Raw genomic sequence first — 18,868 nt, 5'->3', positions numbered from 1 at the left:
TGCGTGTAGGCGCATTGTTGTATTTAGCCAATAGATTCACAGCGAAGGAGATGTCGGGTCTAGTGCACTGAGCCAAGTACAATAAAGGTAAGGAACTTCAGGTTCCAAAATCTCTTCCTCATCTTCATTTGGACGGAAGGGATCTCGTTTAGCATCTAGAGTCCGAACGATCATGGGTGTGCTCGAAGGCTTAGCTTTATCCTCATTAAAGCGACGTAACACCTTTTGGGTGTAGTTCGATTGATGTACTAAGATTCCATCTGAACAATGCTCAATCTCCAGGCCGAGGCAATATCAAGTTTTCCCAAGATCCTTCATCTCAAATTCAGATTTCAAGTGTGCAGCAATTTCCTCAAGCTCTTCAGGAGTACCAATGAGGTTCATGTCATCGACATAAACTACAACAATTGTAAATCCGGAATGTGACTTCTTTATGAACACGCATGGGCATAGTTCGTTGTTCACATAGCCCTAGGGGTGGAATTTTTCCCCGAAAATCCTGAACCGTCCCTAACCCGTCCCGAAATTTGCCCGAAAAATGCCCGAACAGAATTTCCCGAAAAATTCGGTACCCGAAACCGAACCGATCCCAAAAGTTTCAGTTTGGGATTCGGCCACATCTTTGAAAGTGTTCGGTAATCCCGAACTGAACCGAATATTATATATATATATATATATATATTTTTTTTTTTAATTTATAATTAGAAATCACTTGGACCGTTGGATTGGTTAAGATCTAATCCAACCGTCCATTGGGAGTTAGGTCTTTTGTTGTATTCCTCACTTCCTCAGACTCTCAGTCGCTCACTCCCACTCTCCCAAACGCTGCTTTCGCCGCTCCTCCATCGATTCAAGTCATGCCGCTCCTCCATCGAGTCACGCTGCTCCTCCATCTGAGTCACTGTGAAACTGCAACTTTTCTCTCTCTTCCTAGTGTTGCCGCAAGGTTTTTGTTTTGGGAATTTGGAGGGGAAGCTTGAGATTAGCATCCCGAACTGGGTTTCCGATTCTGTGTGGTGGATGCACATCATGGGCATGGCAGCTGCATCATGAGCAGCAAGGATTCCTTTTGTTTCATATTTGATTATTGCATGCGTGCTGTAAGTGTATGTATATGTATATAATTTAGGTTTTTATTCAACTTTCTCACTCTTCCTCTTCCATGGCTGAGGAGAGAGATAACTTTCTTGAACTTTAACACTGCCGCCTCAGTCTCCACCTGCAGGTTTTTCCATGGTTTTGGTTTGCACAAGAGATTGAGAACTCTGTGGTAGCTCCCACCCAATCCCGACCCGAAATCCCGAAACAGTTTCGGGTATCCCGAATTTCGGGAATTGCATATTTTTGGTTCGATGTTGGGATATAAAATCCCATCCCGAAATGTTTCAGTTTGGAATTCGGATTGAGGGTTTCGGTTCGGGATCCCGACCCGAACCAGCCCTACATAGCCCTGACTTGTCAAATATTCACTCACACAGTTATACCACATCCACCCGGATTGTTTCAATCCATAGAGTGACCTCCTCAACCTAATTGAGAGAGTGTTCCGTGGTCTAGAACTATTTGAGCCAGTCAATGGAAGTCCTTCTGGAACTTTCATGTATATTTCCGTATCTAGATCCTCATAGAGATACGCGGTTACCACGTCCATAAGTTGCATATTCAATTTTTTGGAAACTACCAAACTGATAAGGTAGCGGAATGTTATAACGTCCATTACGGGGGAATATGTCTCTTCGTAATCAATTCCAGGGCGTTGAGAGAAGCCTTGCGCTACGAGGCGTGCTTTGTATCGCACTATTTTATTCTTCTTATTACGCTTCCTCACGAAAACCCACTTGTAGCCAACATGCTTCCCACGTGGTGGTGTAGGGACGACAGGTCCAAACACTTTACGTTTCGCGAGCGAATCAAGTTCGACCTGGATTGCTTGTTTCCAGTTTGACCAATCGCTTCTACGTCGGCATTCATTGATGGAACGTGGTTCAATGTCATTGCTAAGCATGATGTCAGTAGCTACTGAGTACGAGAATGCGTCGTCGACGATCATCTCATTCCTATTCCAAACCTCATCCAATACTGTGTAATGGACCGAAATCTCGCGATTCTCGGGAGGCGGGCATGTTTCATCTGAAGCTTCACCGTAATCTAGAATAACCTCATGCGTTGGAACGGATGAGTCAGCGATGGTCGGATTCAAACTAGGGTCATTAGTTGGTGCCATTTTCCTCTTCCGGGGTTGTGAATCCTTTGAACCAAGGGGTTTGCCACGCTTCAGGGTCGAAGCAGATGATTGACTAGTCGCCAATGTACCATGCCATGTAGAGGGTGCGGCCTCCCCACCTTCGGGGATGGCTCGGCCTTCCCGGACGGGCTGTTGATGTACACGGGGTACATCTATCCTTGCAGGTGTGTTTGCAACGGGTATATGTGATATTGTCACCTTTGCTAGATCATTAAAAGCATCCGGCATGCTTTGATCAATGCTCTGAAGATCTATAATTCGTCGCACCTCAGTTTCAAACTGGGCAGTGCGGGGATCTAAATGAGACATAGTGGGAGCATACCACGATAATTCGTGGCGTTCTACAAGAACGTTAGCATGCTTATCTCCCCCTAACGACGGGAAGACTGTCTCATCAAAGTGATAATCTGCAAGACGTGCGGTAAAGAGATCTCTTGTCAAGGGTTCTAAGTATCGAACAATTGATGGCGAATCATAACCAACATAGATTCCCATTTTTCTCTGAGGACCCATTTTGGTACGTAGCGACGGCACTATTGGCACATAAATGGCGCACCCAAACACCAGTAAATGCGAGACATCAGGCTCGTATCCAGTGACTAACTGTAACGGTGAATGTGGTTGGGTAGGGATGGGCTTCAGACGGACCAACATAGCTGCGTGCAATATTGCATAGCCCCAGGCAGATACCGGCAGTTTGGTTCTCATAACCAAAGTCCGAGCTATCAATTGAATACGCTTTATGAAAGCTTCTGCCAGGCCATTTTGGGTGTGAACATGGGGCACATGATGTTCCACATTAATCCCTACTAACATGCAATAATCGTCAAAAGTCTGTGACGTAAACTCTTCAACATTATCCAGTCGAATCGACTTAATCGGATAATTAGGGTGGTGAGCCGTTAGCTTGATGATTTGAGCTAGAAGTTTAGCAAACGCGGCATTGCGTGTGGACAACAAGCAAACATGTGACCATCTTGTTGATGCATCAACCAACGCCATAAAGTATCTAAATGGTCCGCAGGTTGGTTGGATAGGTCCACAAATGTCCCCTTGAATCTTCTAAAGAAATTTAGGAGGGTCTTGATTAATCTTTGTATGGGAGGGTTGAGTGTTCAACTTCCCTAAAGAACACGCTATGCATGGTGGGACTCCAACGTGTGGATGTAACTTATGCGCGTGTGAAGATTTGAGGATACAGTGCATCATGTCACGTCTAGGATGTCCCAAACGGTCATGCCAAAGCAATAAAGTGTCCTGGAACGCAGGCATAGGGCCGGCCACATTGTGGGCCTCTATGATGCGAATGGTTGTGATGTACAACCCACTCGGCAGACGTTCCAACTTCTCGTGAATATGCTTCTGGCCATATTCGTATGAAGTGATACAAAGAAATTCAGAACCATGGTCTTCAGTGGTTTCAAGATGATATTTATTATCTCGAATATCTCTAAAACTCAGCAAAGTTCTTCCGGAACGTGGAGAATAGAGTGCCTCCTTAATGGTCAAGATGGTACCATTAGACAACATGATACGTGCCTTTCCGTATCCTTCAATCAGGTTGGATGAGCCTGAGAGAGTTGTCAAAGGAGATTTCTTGGGTATGAAGTTAGTAAAATAGTGTCGTTCATGCAAAATGGTGTGCATAGTTGCACTATCTGCTAGACAACTAACTTCCCCACTAGACATACCTAGAAATAAATTGATTGAATTGGTCACATGCTTAAATATAAGTCCATTCATTCAATTAAGCAATTCGAGAAAATAATATCCATTCCAATAACAATCCATAATTCAAAACAAACCAAAACCAAACAAATGATTTTAAATACATAGAAAAATTGTTCAAAATTAAACCATAAACCTAGCAAAATAGGGGGGTAGGGGCCGGCCACTCCTAGTGGGTTCGGCCACTAGGGGCTAATGCCCTAAAACATGTCTAATTTAGTCATCCATAGGTGTTGATGCCTCCTGGAAGTCTGATATCTCCATTGATGTGGTTGCATCGTCCGGATGATCCACATGTGCAAAGTTAGACTCACGACGGGAATGATACTTGGCAATAGCCTCAGGGGAAGCTCGGCATACGCGTGACCAATGATCCTTTGATCCACAACGATAGCACATATCTAGTTCAGTAGAAGCAGCCTGAACGGGAGCTTTGACCTTGTTCTTGAAGTTTGGGACCTTAGGTGCGAGTGGTGGACGCTGCTAGGTCGCAATTCTTCCTTTAGATGCGGCACTTTGTTGACCTTGGGCCCGTGGTTGGGCTTGCCGCCCATTTCCACGGCCACGACGGTTCTTTCGTCATTTATGGCTGCTAAAATTGGTCGTATACGCTTCAGGCGCAGCGTTCGAGCCAGTGGGTCGAGCTTGATGATTCCTCATCAAAAGCTGGTTCTGCTTTTTAGCAAGAAGTAAAACAAAGATCAAATCCGAAAACTTGGTGAATTTCTGTGCCCTCAGCGAGATACTCAATCTGCAATGCATCATGGATGTGTCTTCGAATGAAGATCATTGCAGTAGCTTTCTAAGCTTCGTCGACAGGTTTGTCGGCAATAGGTGTCTCAATGGTGGCTCTAATACCCTTTGCAGTGAGATGGAGCTTCACGTCTTGAACCCATTTTAGATAGTTTCTTCCAGAGACTTCGAGAGCGGAGAAATCGAGCTTGTTCAAGTTCGACATGTCCCTAAAATAGAGGGAAAAAACGTGATTTAGTCATATGGTAAGCCATAGACATATATCGTAGAACATACAGGTTCTATAGACATGTATTAGTTTAATTTATGCATGAAAACTTCAGGTTTCATGTGGTATGTTTTGAATGAAAACTTTAGGTTTCAAAGGCACTAATTTTGAAACTACAGGTTCAAATTAGTTTTATGAACGATTAGTTCATAATGAGAGGTTCCTGCAAGAAACACAGAATGCAATATACTAACTAAGTGTAGTGGATTTGAATTGGCTTCGGGAACTCAAGTGTGAGAGCTTCGGTACTACGAAAGTATGTGACGGTTCAAAGTATAAAAATAAATTATTGAATCATTAATGTCCAAAAGTGATCTTGAAGTCAATAATTTTGGATTCATTATCAGATTAGTGGACTGCAGGTCACTTTTAATTAATTCAATAAATCGGGCCATACATGGTCGATTATAGAAGCAAAATAATATTAACATACTAGTTAAATTATTTTAAATGCTAAAAAAATAGCTTGTGGGTGGAAAAATGCCCCAAAATAATTTGGGCATGGGTGTCGTGGGTAAGGGAAGGCACGGGGTGCCTTGAGTAAAAACGGCAGGGCCTAACATGGCCTAGGGTATGGCTGCAGGCCACGGGAGGGACAAAACCCCCAGCCGTAGATGGTTTAGGTGTTTTGGTCCAAGGGGTCACGGGGGCAAGCCCAAAGCTTGCGGGTTGGTCACGCAGGGAGCCCAGCGAAGCTGGGGCCTTGATTTTGTGGTGCAAGAGGCCCAGCCTGAGGGCTGGCTTTGTGTGCCTTGTGTGCATAAGGCGCCTAGCCAAGGGCTGACAGGTTTTTGATGCAGGCCGAGAGAGGCCATAGGCTGCAGGCCCAGCAAAGAAACCAAAATCAGGCCGAAGCCTGTTTTCCTTTTTGGCACAGGGATGGTGCGATGCACCAAATCCCATTCCCCATTTTTTTTTTCAATTCCCTTTAGGTTTTAGGAAAAACCTAATATGCTTCTAATTTAATTTTATACATTGACTCACAAATTCCACATAACAATTTAATTGTGCGATGCATGAAACAAATATATATAGTGACAAATATATGAACATATACAATATATATATATCAGAAAGAAAATATAAACATAGGGGGTTCATGCATCATGGGGAATGTTTTCATGCTTCATGGGTCGTTTCAAATATCTTCCTTTATTTTAAGCGTACCTGAGCAGCAGAAAACGAATAAGCCTTTGAATGTGGTGGATGATAGCCTCCTCCTACGATGCTTCAGTTCCTTAGCTTCTGGCAAGAGCGTGCTGATAACGTGTTGTAGGCCTATTTAATTGAGCGATCTAAGGTTTAGAGAGAGAGAGGGAGGCCGGCCACTTTAGAGAGAAGAGAGATTGATTTAATTGTGAGGTGTGTTTGATTCACCCCATTGTGCCTTTATTTATAGTAGTTGGAAGGGTAAATACCTTTCCCTTTATGATTACAACATTTAATAGGTAATCTAATCCTAATAGGAATATATAATACTTTCCCATATTCTTTAAGATTTACACAATCACATTCCTATTCTAAATAGAACTGCAACAATATATATATATATATATATATATATAAACAATTCATCATGATCCACAAATCTCAAGTTTTTAACTTTTACAATGTTGATTCAAAACTTTCCTTGTGATGAACCATTTAAATCTGTCATTTGTTAAATGCCGATTTTGTCTCAATACTAAGTACTTAGATGCCCAACAAAAATATTGATGCGATTTTTTTTTTAATACATGAAGCTATTTAAACAAATATTTGATTAAATAAAAACATTCTTTCAAGGAAACTTTTAGAAAGGTTTGGCCAAAAAAAAAAATAAAGTTTTTTTTTTTCAGAAAGGTAGTACTTAATTAAATTGTATAATCTCAAGTAAATATTGAGAGTAATGTTTAAAGAAAGCGACATAAGTCGATCCAACATCATTTTGTAACATATTTTATGAACAAAATTATGTAACAGTTTTCTTTTTTCCTGCTAATCAATGGGGAGTACGGAAGCGGAACTGAAACTTACTTTTAATATTGGAAAAAAAATATCACTAGGCTTTTTTTAATTTAACAATTCATTACAACATGATAAAAAAACGGCTACAATTATTTTATTTCTGTTTTATTTTTTATTTTTTATCAATTAAACAAAAGAAATTAATTTTTTGACCCAAAAAAAAATTAAAAAAATTAATTTCATTAAGAAAATATCAAAGTTTCATCAACCATGTCAACAATACTACTCAAATCACCAAAGTAAGCCAAACCCACAAGCCTAAACAATACAACTCAACTCACGGAAATCATTGTTGAATAATGGGTGGATCAACATTTGAGGAAAGCATGGTATCTAACGTATATTTTACGCATAGTAGCAACTAGCTAATAAAGGTGAAGATGGCAAAAAATACCTAAAGTAGATAGCAACAAACTCCTCCAGAACTAGTTATAATGTAGAGAAAACAATAATTTGAGAGTGTTATATAAATGTATGGACGGTGGATGACCACCATAATGTCCAGTGTCCACAACCTCTCCTATCTTAATGTTTAGTAGAGAATGCTCTAATTAGAGTGTATTAGTAGTTTGTAACTTATGGGTTAACCTCATCATTGTAAGCTTATAAATAGGTGCTTAATTTATCAAAGATGATATATACACAAGTTTGGAAAACAATTTACATTTCCTTTATCTACTCTCTCTCCTTCTCATTTCCCTCTACAATTTTCTCTTTATAAGTTTTTGAGAGAGTGATTGCATTGATCATTGAATAAGGAGCACATTCGAAATTATGATAGAGTACATTCTAAAACCTGAGTATAACTCAGACAGAATCATCACAAAAGACTAACTTATAGGAGGAGGATGAGAAAGTATGGAATGGGGAGGAGGATTCTTTTTGCTCCTCCTCCCCTTGGTGGCTATGGTTTCTTTTTGGTATACTTTGGATACGGTCCCTAATCCTTAACATTCTTTGATTAAAACCTTAATGGTATTCAATGTTTGATCAAAGTCCCTTGACTTTGTACACCTCATTATATTACAATTAATATTAATATTTTTATAGTTTTGACATTAATTGTTTGATATTTTATGAGATTTATAATCCTATAAATTTAAAATACATCATTATAATACTATTAGAAGCGGTTACAATAAAAGAATTCAAACATTTTGATTGAATAAATGGATAAAAACTATGTAAAAATAAGAAATAATAAATGGCAAAAGAATGTATCCATAGTGTTAAAAGAATTGGTACATTTTACAAACAAATTGGTACATTTCACATATGTACATTAATAAAGAAGAATGGGTACATTATAAATAAATTAGGGTACATATAAAAGATTAAAAAATTATGAGTACAAATAAATTTTAAAAAATATAGGCCCTAAAAGAAATTAATACATGGGTACAAAATAAAACTAAAAATAAAATACTACAAATTAAAAAAAAATTGCAAATTAAAAGTGGGTACAAACTAAAAATATAAATATATGATACAAAGTTTAGGCATAAACATAAAACATAAAACATAAATATACCATATGTAATTTTTCTATCATGGATTAAATATACAATGTTGAGTGATGATATACACATGGGTACAAACACAAATAAAACTTTAAAAAATATGGGCACAAAAAGAAACTAATATATGGGTACAAATTAAAAATGAAAAGAAAATTGGTCCAATTTAAAAAATATTTGCAAATTAAAATAGGTACAAACTAAAAATAAAAATATATAATAAAAAATTTAGCCATAAATATAAATATACTAATTGTAACATTTTTAACACTAAAGGAATATATTTAAAAATAAAAATATTTTATTGTTCAAATAATTAATAATGTTATTAATACCCAAGGACCTTGATTAAAAATTAAAAATGAATAAGATTTTAATCAATGGAGTAACAAAAACAAGGATGTGTACCTAATTTCTCCTTCATTTTTTCTTTAAAGAATACTTTGTAGAAATGGATAAGTTTTTTGAACTATTTACTTTTGTTAAAATTTATCATCATAATTGATGCGAAATAATACGTATCAAATTTACATATTGTCGCCATGATCACACTGAACATGACTTTTTAAGCACATTAATTTAAAAAAAAAAAAAAATATATATATATATATATATATATATATATATATATATATATATATATATATATATATATATATATATATGTGTGTGTGTGTGTGTGTAGACGTCGGTATGGTTACATGGGCTAATTGATCCCATTTGAGTAGAGTGATAGCATTAGTCGGTTAGGTAATTAGTTGTGGGGGAGGGAAATCGGTGGGAAATCGAATCCAAATAAGAGTGTAAAAACATGATTGCTTTCCTCCATTATAATAAAGTGTCATCTACTAATTGATCTTATTTGAGTTTGAATTCTCTCTCATCAATGTATTTAAGATTAGTTTAAATAGAATATTGCTGATAACACAATTCTTACATGTATGATAATTGATTATGGAGAGATGCGCTAAGGAGACTCTCTCAAAAGTGAGACTCTTAATGTATACTATATGTTACCTCATGTTTTTGGCACAATATTTTATAATGTTGACAGGAGAATTAACTTTAAATTATGAGGTAGCAGAAAATTTATGGAGAATTCAACTTTGAGAGAGTCTCCTTAACATTTCTCTTAATCATGTAATAACTGATCAACTAATATATATGGTCATAAAATATTGTTCCTCTTTACATTATCTTTGATCGAGTATTCAGTTTCAAGCACACTAAGTGTTAACATAGAAAATTCAATTCCCACATTCAAAAAAGTAAAAGTTACTAAAGAAGCGAATTATTTTATCTCCACTATTTTATAAGCATATACGTTTTATATTTATACTTTGGATGTTGAGAATGGCTGCGTTTGCCACTTTATGATATCTCTCTCCTCCTCCTTGCACCTCTCTCTCCTCAACTCGTACCCTTCCCTTTCTCTGCACTTGATCCCCTTTGTTTTCTATTCGTTCTAGGGTTTGAAATTATGGGGCTCTCCTTTCTCCAAAACCCATAAAATATTGAACCTTGCTATATTAAAATTTTTACATATATTTTACTATATTTTTCTTGTTTTCTGTTCTCTTTAGCTCTCTGTGTATGGCTGGCTTAGACTTGGGTTCAGCATCTCGGTTTGTTCATCAGCAGCTCCAACTCCCTGATCTCCACCTCCAAAGACCGCCGGACTCCGAAGATGACCACACCACCCCCAACCGCAACAATCTTTTCTCCTCTGACCACCACCAAAATGATGTTGATAATGACAATCCTCATCATCAAGGGTTTGACCTGGTGACCCCAAATCCTGGTTCGGGTGATTCCGGCGGCCGACGCTCCAGAGGTCGGCCCCCAGGGTCTAGAAACAAGCCCAAACCCCCAGTGATCATAACTCGTGAGAGCGCAAACACCCTAAGAGCACATATTTTGGAGGTCAGCAGTGGCTGTGATGTGTTTGATTCCGTCGGCACTTATGCGAGGAAAAGGCAGCGAGGGATTTGTGTTTTGAGTGGGAGTGGTATGGTGACCAACGTGAGCTTGCGTCAACCGTCTGCGGCTGGCGCAGTTCTCACACTGCACGGCAGATTTGAGATTCTGTCATTAACAGGTTCATTTCTGCCGCCGCCTGCACCTCCTGGGGCCACCAGCCTCACAATATTTTTAGCTGGTGGTCAAGGCCAGGTTGTGGGTGGAAATGTTGTGGGAGCACTAATAGCATCTGGACCTGTTATTGTCATAGCCTCATCGTTTACCAACGTGGCTTATGAGAGATTGCCCTTGGAGGAAGAGGAGCAGCTGCAGATGCAGCAGACTGTGCCACAGTCCTCAGGTGGCGGAGGCGGTGGTGATGGCAGCGGTGGCGGAGGAGTAAGCAACCCCTTTCCAGATCCGTCTTCGGGGCTTCCCTTCTTTAACCTGCCACTCAATAACATGCCTCATCAGCTGCAGGTTGATAGTTGGGGAGGAAACTCTGCTGTGCGGCCGCCGTATTGATAGTTTTTGCTAGCTATAGGTCAGGTCAACTAAGGTCAGAGAATCGATCTTTATATTAATATCATCAACCCCTTTCCCCAGCCTTGTACAATTATTTTTCTTGCTTAATTTCTTTCGTCTATCTTCTCGTAACTTCATTTTGGTTCCTAATTTGTATTGCTTTTTAATGTGTCCATGGAATGTTGATGGAAATTGGATTTTGGAACTCCCTTTTATTAATTAGAAATGGTTTCAGAGAATATTTTAGCTTTGGATTTGATATAATAATTGTCAGAACTGATATTACTGATAAATAATTTTGTGATAAGTATCACAACCTCTTAACATAAGCTTCAATAATTATATGTTGTTTAATCCATAGGATGAATAAAGATCGAGCTATCAACTATATTGATTAATCAGGTAAAATATTTTCTACTAATTAATCCTTGGTGATTTTTTATGAAAACGATGATTATTTTTTTTCCTTTTCCATGTGTGGGATGCTTATATATACCTATAAAAATCATGCTTTCCACTCGTAGGCTATACAGTTATATGATATTAATTTGGTCATGTGAAACTAATATCATAAACATGAATTTATATAATTAGATCTCTCTCTCTCTCTCCCCCCCCCCCCCAAATATATCTGTCCGATCTTCCACCAAAACAAAGAAAGATAAGAAACAACCAAAACCTACTAAAAGAAAGCTCTCACATGATCTGACCACTTGACCCACATAACCAGATAATCAATTTTCTAACCAACTCGTCCTAGCTAGTCTCTTGCACTGAATATATTTTAATTGTTCTCAGTTTTTCTCTCATGTCTTATAATATATTACTTAGTTGTACTGATTTAGTTGTACTGAGGATTATCTCAAAGGTTCTTTCATTCATGGATTATTCCTCAGTTTTATATCGTTCGTACATATTCTGGGAGTACTTTTCTTTTAGAATTAATATTTCAGAAACTTAGACATGAAGGACTAGGAAATGCTTGTTATGGTAATATTCTTGAACAAGAAGAAAAAGGAAAGATACTTGAATTTCTTTTTCTTATTGCGAGATTAAATTTGAGTCATTCATAATAACAAATACATAGGGAAGGGTTGTAAACAAGTGTGGCCTTGTTAAAGAGAACGCACTTCACTGGTCAAACAACAGCGAAAGGAAATCAAACCAATGAATTCCAGAATAAACCCTAAGGTCAAGAATTGGCCTATTTGCCTCCTCTTCAACCCAAGTCACAAAGTCAGCTGTACCAAGCGCGAACCTCGCAGTAGCATGAACTTCCAAGGAGGGTAAGGCTGCGATAAACTTCCTGAGGCTTAATAGATAAGACTAGTTTATAATTCAGGTTTATTTTATGTTATGATTTAGGGCACTTGATTTCATATCATGTTTTCACCCCTAAAAAAAATATTCCGTCAATGCATTTTGTATCTCATTACCAGAAATTAATGTGGATACTATGAACAGTTATTTCTCTGTGGTAGTTTTGTGGTATGCAGTTTATAGTCTTTTAACTAAGAGGTGATGATAAATAGGTGTTTGGAAAAGAAGGCAAGCAATTTATGTCTAAAGTATAGTCAGTAGTGTATATACCCTTGAGATTTAGATGTGCAAGACGTGGTTGGAATGCATGCAGATACATATGAATTATTTGCATTTTATGTTGTGTTGCTTCTAGTTTAGAGTTTCAGAGACGCTACGGCCCATTACTAGTCAATATTGATATTGTTCTTAACTTAATTACATGACCAATATATCGAGTCCAACAAAATTGGGCTTTCATACAGAAGACTTGCCATGCAATTAGAAGTGAAAACACTTAAGTTGAAATCTTTTTCAAAGATTTCCAGAGTGAGACTTAGGGTTTAGGACTTAATGGAACTTTTGCTCGTCATCCACCGATCATTCCTACAATAATGATTAATATTGAAATTGAAACTTCAGCCTCATCTTTGTGATGGTAAAGAGTTTAAGTAACTTGAAAACTAACAAATGCAATTTTGAAACAGGACCACAACCGAAATTACATACATCAGGGGGATAATGTTTGCTTACTAGAATTATACTGTAAAAGAAAAAAGTTATATTTTCAGATTGAGAAATTGAGCCATACATTCAAGGAATTAAGAATATACCTAATATCCATGGTCTATATTGAGTCTATATTATAAGCATCATATATCTTCATACAAGCAGACAAATATAAAGAAATTAGTCCAAATAAATACGGAGTGAGGTATATATGTACTCTACCCTCACCTATTTACATTATAAAACAAGCATTTGGATTTTCATCGCTAAACGTTTGTGGAGCATAAACATAGTGAATGAAATACGGAGTATTGCTCTCTTTAGTTTTAACCTCCACCACATTTACCTGTTCCTTAACTTCTATAACCTTGGTAACTGATTCAGTAGATTTCTCAGTACCGTCTTTCTTATCCTCCTTTTTCTCTTGCTTATCCTCCTTCTCTGGTGGTTTTGGGGAACTCTTCTCCTTCTCTTTTGTTTCTTCCTTTTTCTCTTGCTTATCCTCCTTTTTCTCTTTCTTTTCCTCCTTCTCTGGTGGTTTTGGGGAACTCTTCTCCTTCTCTTTTGTTTCTTCCTTTTTCTGTGGTTTCGAGGGCACAAGTTCTGCATGTTTGTGCACCTTTTTGCGCAAATACGAAATTAGTTTTTCAGGCTCGATTGTTCCTTCCACTGTTAGAGTTTGTGCTTTCATGTCAGTTTTTACATTGTGAATACCTACAAACATCATTGACATATATTTTCTTCGTTAGAAAAAAATCCCTAAATTATACATACAAACAAGAAAGTTTGGAAATTATACCTTTGTTCTTTATTAACTTCTTCTTCAAATCTTGCTCACATTTGTCGCAATGCATGTGAACCTTCACCACTATTGTCCGTGAAATTGGCTTCGGAATAAAAGTACAGAATTGGTTATTCTAGTGCAATAATTTGATTATAGCTTTATTAAATATTTAAAAAATAGGGCTTATATCCACGTGTAAACTGTTATATGAAAGGTTTCTTCTCACACACATATTATATGACGTGTAACTATGTCAACTGCTCAAAATTATAACATATTTAGAGTATCTAACTCAAAACAAATTAGCAAATGATGAGCGGTCAAAAGTTTGTTAAACTACTATGTGAGGGTTCTCAGAGTCATTTCTGTGTGGGATTTTATACACACCTAAGAATTGATTAGCAACTTAAGCACTCAAAATATCACCAACAATGCATCTAGTATCTCTAACTTTGGCACATGTCAATAATAGTATACTGATTAAACAATAAATAAAAGTAAAGTGGAAATTTCTAACAACTTCTAAGGAAAAGAACCAGCCATGATTGTTGATTAAATAGACTATCAATGAAATATAATTGATGACAATCCAATAATTTACCTGGATTGTTAAGTAGTGGTAATCATATTAAGCAAAAAAAATATTTGAAGTATATGGGTGAGTGAGCACCACCTCTTTGGTTTCCTTCACTACTTTTTTCTCTGTTTCTGTGCTTTCCTTGATCTGAGGTTTGGGTGATATTAACTCGACCTTTTTCTTACTAAGTTTCTCCAGCCGTTTCTGAATTTTTGTTGGGTCGAAAACTCCTTTTACCTTTATTTCACCTTTCTCCATATCAGCCTCTACATTGTGAACCCCTGGTGATGTATGTTTACATAATGCTCCGTTAATTAGGTGCCTTAACTATGGACCATATTATACAAACGAAAATAAACGCAAGGAAACACACTCACATGTAACGTGGTAATGTTATTATGATCGTCTAAGTTATATATACTACTAGACAGAAAATTATTTTACACATTGTAAGCATATACACCATACATTATGACAAAAATTCATAATTTGACAATATAAACATCGTATATTTTTTCAATCCCACGGACATGCATAACTCCACATGCTCTACATTTTTCATTTCTTCACAGTAAGACCTATTCCAACCCTGGGAGTAAAACTAAAATTTTAGGTTTTAAACCTATCCTAACTAGCTTCAACCCTTGGGACATATATGAGTTTTAACCCAAAACTCATTTCTGGGGTAAATTTAGGCGAGGAGACCCCTAAGTTAGTGGGTTGGCCCACCATATATATGTATTTTTTTTAGCTTTATATTTATAAATTTATTGAATCCAACGGCTAAGATCTAGTATGATCACATCCAATGGTATCTAATGGTCCAAATTTAAATCAAATGGATAAAGTAATTAAAAAAAATTCTTTTATCTGTTTCATATTATTTCATAGTGTTCCACAAGTTTCATGGTGTCAATTTAATGGTTTTTCAATATTTATCGGAATCAAAATGTTTTTAGATTAAAATGTTTATAAAATTAAATTAGGATAGTCTACATATTTTATTTTATTTTTTGAAAAAAGGTTAAAAATTATCCTAAATACTTTTTTAATAATCTTGGTCTAAAAATTTAGCCCATAAGGATTCGAGCAAAAAAACTGTTTCTGAGTTAAAACCTAAATTTTATGTGTTAAAAGTTTTAGGTTTTAACCTAAGGGTTGGAGATAGTTTAAGTATAAAGTTTTTGTTTTTATTTTTACCTTACAAAAAAAGTTTTTATTTGGCTTTTTAGCTAAAATGAGCCCTGAGATTTGCATAACTCCTCACTTTGGTCCATGAGATTGAAATTAATAGAAGTGGTCCTTGAGATTGTCCACCATCAATCATTTTGGTTATTTCGTGAAATATTATGTTAAATAAGGATTGAAATAACAAAAATACCCTCAATTTAATTAACAAACAGTAGGCCAAAATGATTTGACAAAAAATTGAGGGTATTTTTGTCATTTTATTCTTATTTAATGGAGGTTTTTCATGGAATGTCCAAAATGATTGATGATGGACAATCCACTTTTATTGATTTCAAATCTCAGGGACTAAAGTAAGGAATTATGCAAATTTCAGAGCCATTTTGGCTAAAAAGCTTTTTTATTTCACATTCAATTGGCACATATATATTGAGAAAAACATATGCATGGTGAGGAATTAACACAAGGAATACTTTTGACCAAAAAACACAAGGAATGCTGCTCTATACGTACCTTGGGTAGCCATAAGAGGCTTCTTAATATCACGTGCACACTGCTTGCAGTGGAGGTTAACTTTGTAAACAGCATTGATTACTCCGTCATCTTTCTCCTTCACTTTCTTTTCATCTTTCGTTTTGTCTTCGTCTTTCTCCTTCACTTTCTTTTCATCTTTCCTTTCGTCTTCGTCTTTCTCCTTCACTTTCTTTTCATCTTTCCTTTCGTCTTCGTCTTTCTCCTTAGCTACTGGTTCTGCCATTTTAGCAGCACTGATGAGCGGAGGGGTTTGAAAAACAAGTAATCAACATATATATATGCACTCTGAAATAGTTCATATAAAAAGGAAAAGCCATCTAGAATGTTTCAAAGTGGTAAGAAATTAAGAGTAATTCATTAATAAAGTTTTTGGTTTTGCTTTGTTTTTCAAGGCACTGATGTTGGTGAGACTTGCGGTGGGGGTAGTTGACCTGCCATTGTTAGCTATTTGAATTAGAGAAATTGGTTCATTCCTTCAGATCATGATCAAAACACCACCAAACGCAACAACCCTACTATTCTATTCACCAAAGGCAAACACCAGGGACCATAACTTCCATCCTTACATTTATATGTATATATGATCTTGATATAATTATATCAAACGGTCCCTTCTATCAAGGGATTCATCAAACAACCTTGAATGATATATTCTGAAACTTGCCCCAAGTTTTATTTCAACCGTCGTAACTATCTAGTTTTCTTTTTAAACCAACAACATTTTAAACTAAGGGAAGGTGGACTTGGCGCCACATAATGTGTCGATCAGCTGTATTTATTAGGTATTGAACTAGACATCTATTAGAGTTGAAACTTGTGATCTTTCACACTTACTATTGAAAACAAATACCACTAACTCATAATGCTACACTAGTAAAAAAAAAACTCTTGCACAACGAAACACACATCGTTGCCCGAAGCCACTTTGTGTGACGAAACTCTAAACTTCGTTGCACAAAGTCTTGCGCGACGAAAACACATCGTCGCACAAAGTGACTTTGCACGACGAAACTTTAAACTTCGTCGCGCAAAGTCTTTACAAAAATAAATAAAATATATTTTTTTAAAATCTTTTCGCGACGTAATTCAAATATTTCGTCACCTAAACCAATTTATTTTCATTTTTTATTTCGTATGTATAACACTTAAGAAATTGAATGGTATATATATTTATTAAGTAGCTTTAAATTTATTATTGTAGTTTGGATTGAGTTTTTGTTAGAAAAATATATTATTGTAGTTCGGATCAGATTTTTGTTAGAAAAATATATTTTAAATTGACGATCGAATTAGTTTATATTCATATAGGCTCAAGGAGTGTAGCTGTTAGAAATCATCAAAATCAGAGTTGAATCGTTAAATTGTGATTTTTTCGTTTATAACCGTCGAAAAGTTTTGTCTCATTCCTTGATCTCTGAATGTTTGTTTTTTGCGATTTTTGACGTATATGATCTCGAAGTATATACAAACAAGTTTGAAGGTTGGATCATTGAAACTAGTTTCGTAGAATGCGTATCCCATCAAAACAATAGATTCACTAACACTTAAGAATTTATTTATACTTTCATTAAGTATAACATAAGATTTTATGGTATCCACTAATGTAAATATTTTAAATTGAAGATCGAATTCAGTCATTGTATTCATATAGGGTCAAGGACTGTAGCTGTAAAAAAAATCATCAAAATTGGAGTTAAAATAACCGTTAAATCTTAATTTTTCGTTTATAACCGTCGAAAAGTTTTTTTCGTTACTTTATCTTTGAATGTTTGTTTTTTGCGATTTTTGGTGTATGCAATCTCGAAGGATATACAAACAAGTCTGACGGTTGGATCGTTGAAACTAGTTTCATAGAATGTGTATCCCATCAAAACAATAAATTCACTAACACTTAGAGTTTATTTATACTTTCATTAAGTATAACATAAGATTTTGTAGTATCCACTAGTGTAAATATTTTAAATTAAAGATTGAATTCATTCATTGTATTCATATAGGGTCAAGGACTGTAGCTGTAAAAAATCATCAAAATCGGAGTTAAAATAACCGTTAAATCGTGATTTTTCATTTATAACCGTTGAAAACTTTTATCCCGTTACTTTATCTTTGAATATTTTTTTTTGTGATTTTTCGCTTTTGCAATCTCGAAATATATACAAACAAGTTTGATGGTTGGATCATTGAAACTAGTTTTGTAGAATGCATATCCCATCAAAACAATAGATTCACTAACACTTAGAGTTTATTTATACTTTCATTAAGTATAACATAATATTTTGTGGTATCCATTAGTGTAAATATTTTAAATTGACGATCGAATTCATTCATTGTATTCATATAGGGTCAAGGAGTGTAGCTGTAAAAAATCATCAAAATCGGAATTAAAATAACCGTTAAATCATGATTTTTCGTTTATTCATATAAGTGTAGTTGTATACATGCGTCGCGCAAACCAATTTATTTTTGTTTTTTATTTTATTTTATATTATAAATTTTAAAATATAGTTGTTTTCATAAGTTTTTATTATTTTTTAAAAAATTTGCGCGACGAATATCAATATTTCGTCACCTATCCATTATATACTTATTTTTTATTTATTTTTATATTTTATATTGTTAAACTAATTTTTTAAATTTTTTATTATTTTCTTTGCGCGACGAATACACATTTGGTCGCCTAAACCTTATTTATTAATTTACTTATATTTTAAATTGTAAAATAAAATTATTTTTATAAATTTTGCGCGACGAACCA

The 18,868-nt window shown here is 35.8% G+C and overlaps 2 protein-coding genes across 3 annotated transcripts; one reads left to right on the top strand and one right to left on the bottom strand.

Annotated features, from left to right (window-relative positions):
- Positions 1 to 9,874: 9,874 nt before the first annotated feature.
- On the top strand, positions 9,875 to 11,241 carry LOC126610398 (AT-hook motif nuclear-localized protein 23-like). The gene has a single exon (XM_050278455.1). The coding sequence runs from the start codon at positions 10,112 to 10,114 to the stop codon at positions 11,000 to 11,002; it is 891 nt and encodes a 296-aa protein (XP_050134412.1). The 5' UTR covers positions 9,875 to 10,111; the 3' UTR covers positions 11,003 to 11,241.
- A 1,890-nt stretch (positions 11,242 to 13,131) lies between these two features.
- LOC126585709 (heavy metal-associated isoprenylated plant protein 4) lies at positions 13,132 to 16,423 on the bottom strand. 2 transcript variants are annotated; one of them, XM_050250208.1, is made up of 5 exons: positions 16,319 to 16,423; positions 16,093 to 16,276; positions 14,488 to 14,672; positions 13,830 to 13,917; positions 13,132 to 13,744 (listed from the first exon to the last, which is right to left on the bottom strand). In XM_050250208.1, the coding sequence occupies exons 1-5, from the start codon at positions 16,334 to 16,336 to the stop codon at positions 13,263 to 13,265; spliced, it is 957 nt and encodes a 318-aa protein (XP_050106165.1). In that variant the 5' UTR covers positions 16,337 to 16,423; the 3' UTR covers positions 13,132 to 13,262. The 2 variants fall into 2 exon arrangements, with proteins under 2 accessions (XP_050106165.1, XP_050106155.1); XM_050250198.1 differs by having other exon boundaries at positions 16,093 to 16,418.
- Positions 16,424 to 18,868: the final 2,445 nt, after the last annotated feature.

This window comes from Malus sylvestris, chromosome 2 (assembly GCF_916048215.2).
Source record: "Malus sylvestris chromosome 2, drMalSylv7.2, whole genome shotgun sequence".
In the NCBI taxonomy this organism is placed as follows: Eukaryota; Viridiplantae; Streptophyta; class Magnoliopsida; order Rosales; family Rosaceae; genus Malus; species Malus sylvestris.
Note: the sequence above shows the minus strand (reverse complement) of the source record. Positions and strands in the feature narration are given on the sequence as shown.

Coding starts and splice junctions, on each gene's coding strand:
- LOC126610398 (XM_050278455.1), top strand. CDS start 10,112: ATGGCTGGCTTAGACTTGGGTTCAGCATCTCGGTTTGTTCATCAGCAG.
- LOC126585709 (XM_050250198.1), bottom strand. CDS start 16,336: ATGGCAGAACCAGTAGCTAAGGAGAAAGACGAAGACGAAAGGAAAGAT. Junction 14,673..16,092: donor GCCTCTTATGGCTACCCAAG/GTACGTATAGAG, acceptor ATACATCACCAG/GGGTTCACAATGTAGAGGCT. Junction 13,745..13,829: donor GAAGTTAATAAAGAACAAAG/GTATAATTTCCA, acceptor TGATGTTTGTAG/GTATTCACAATGTAAAAACT.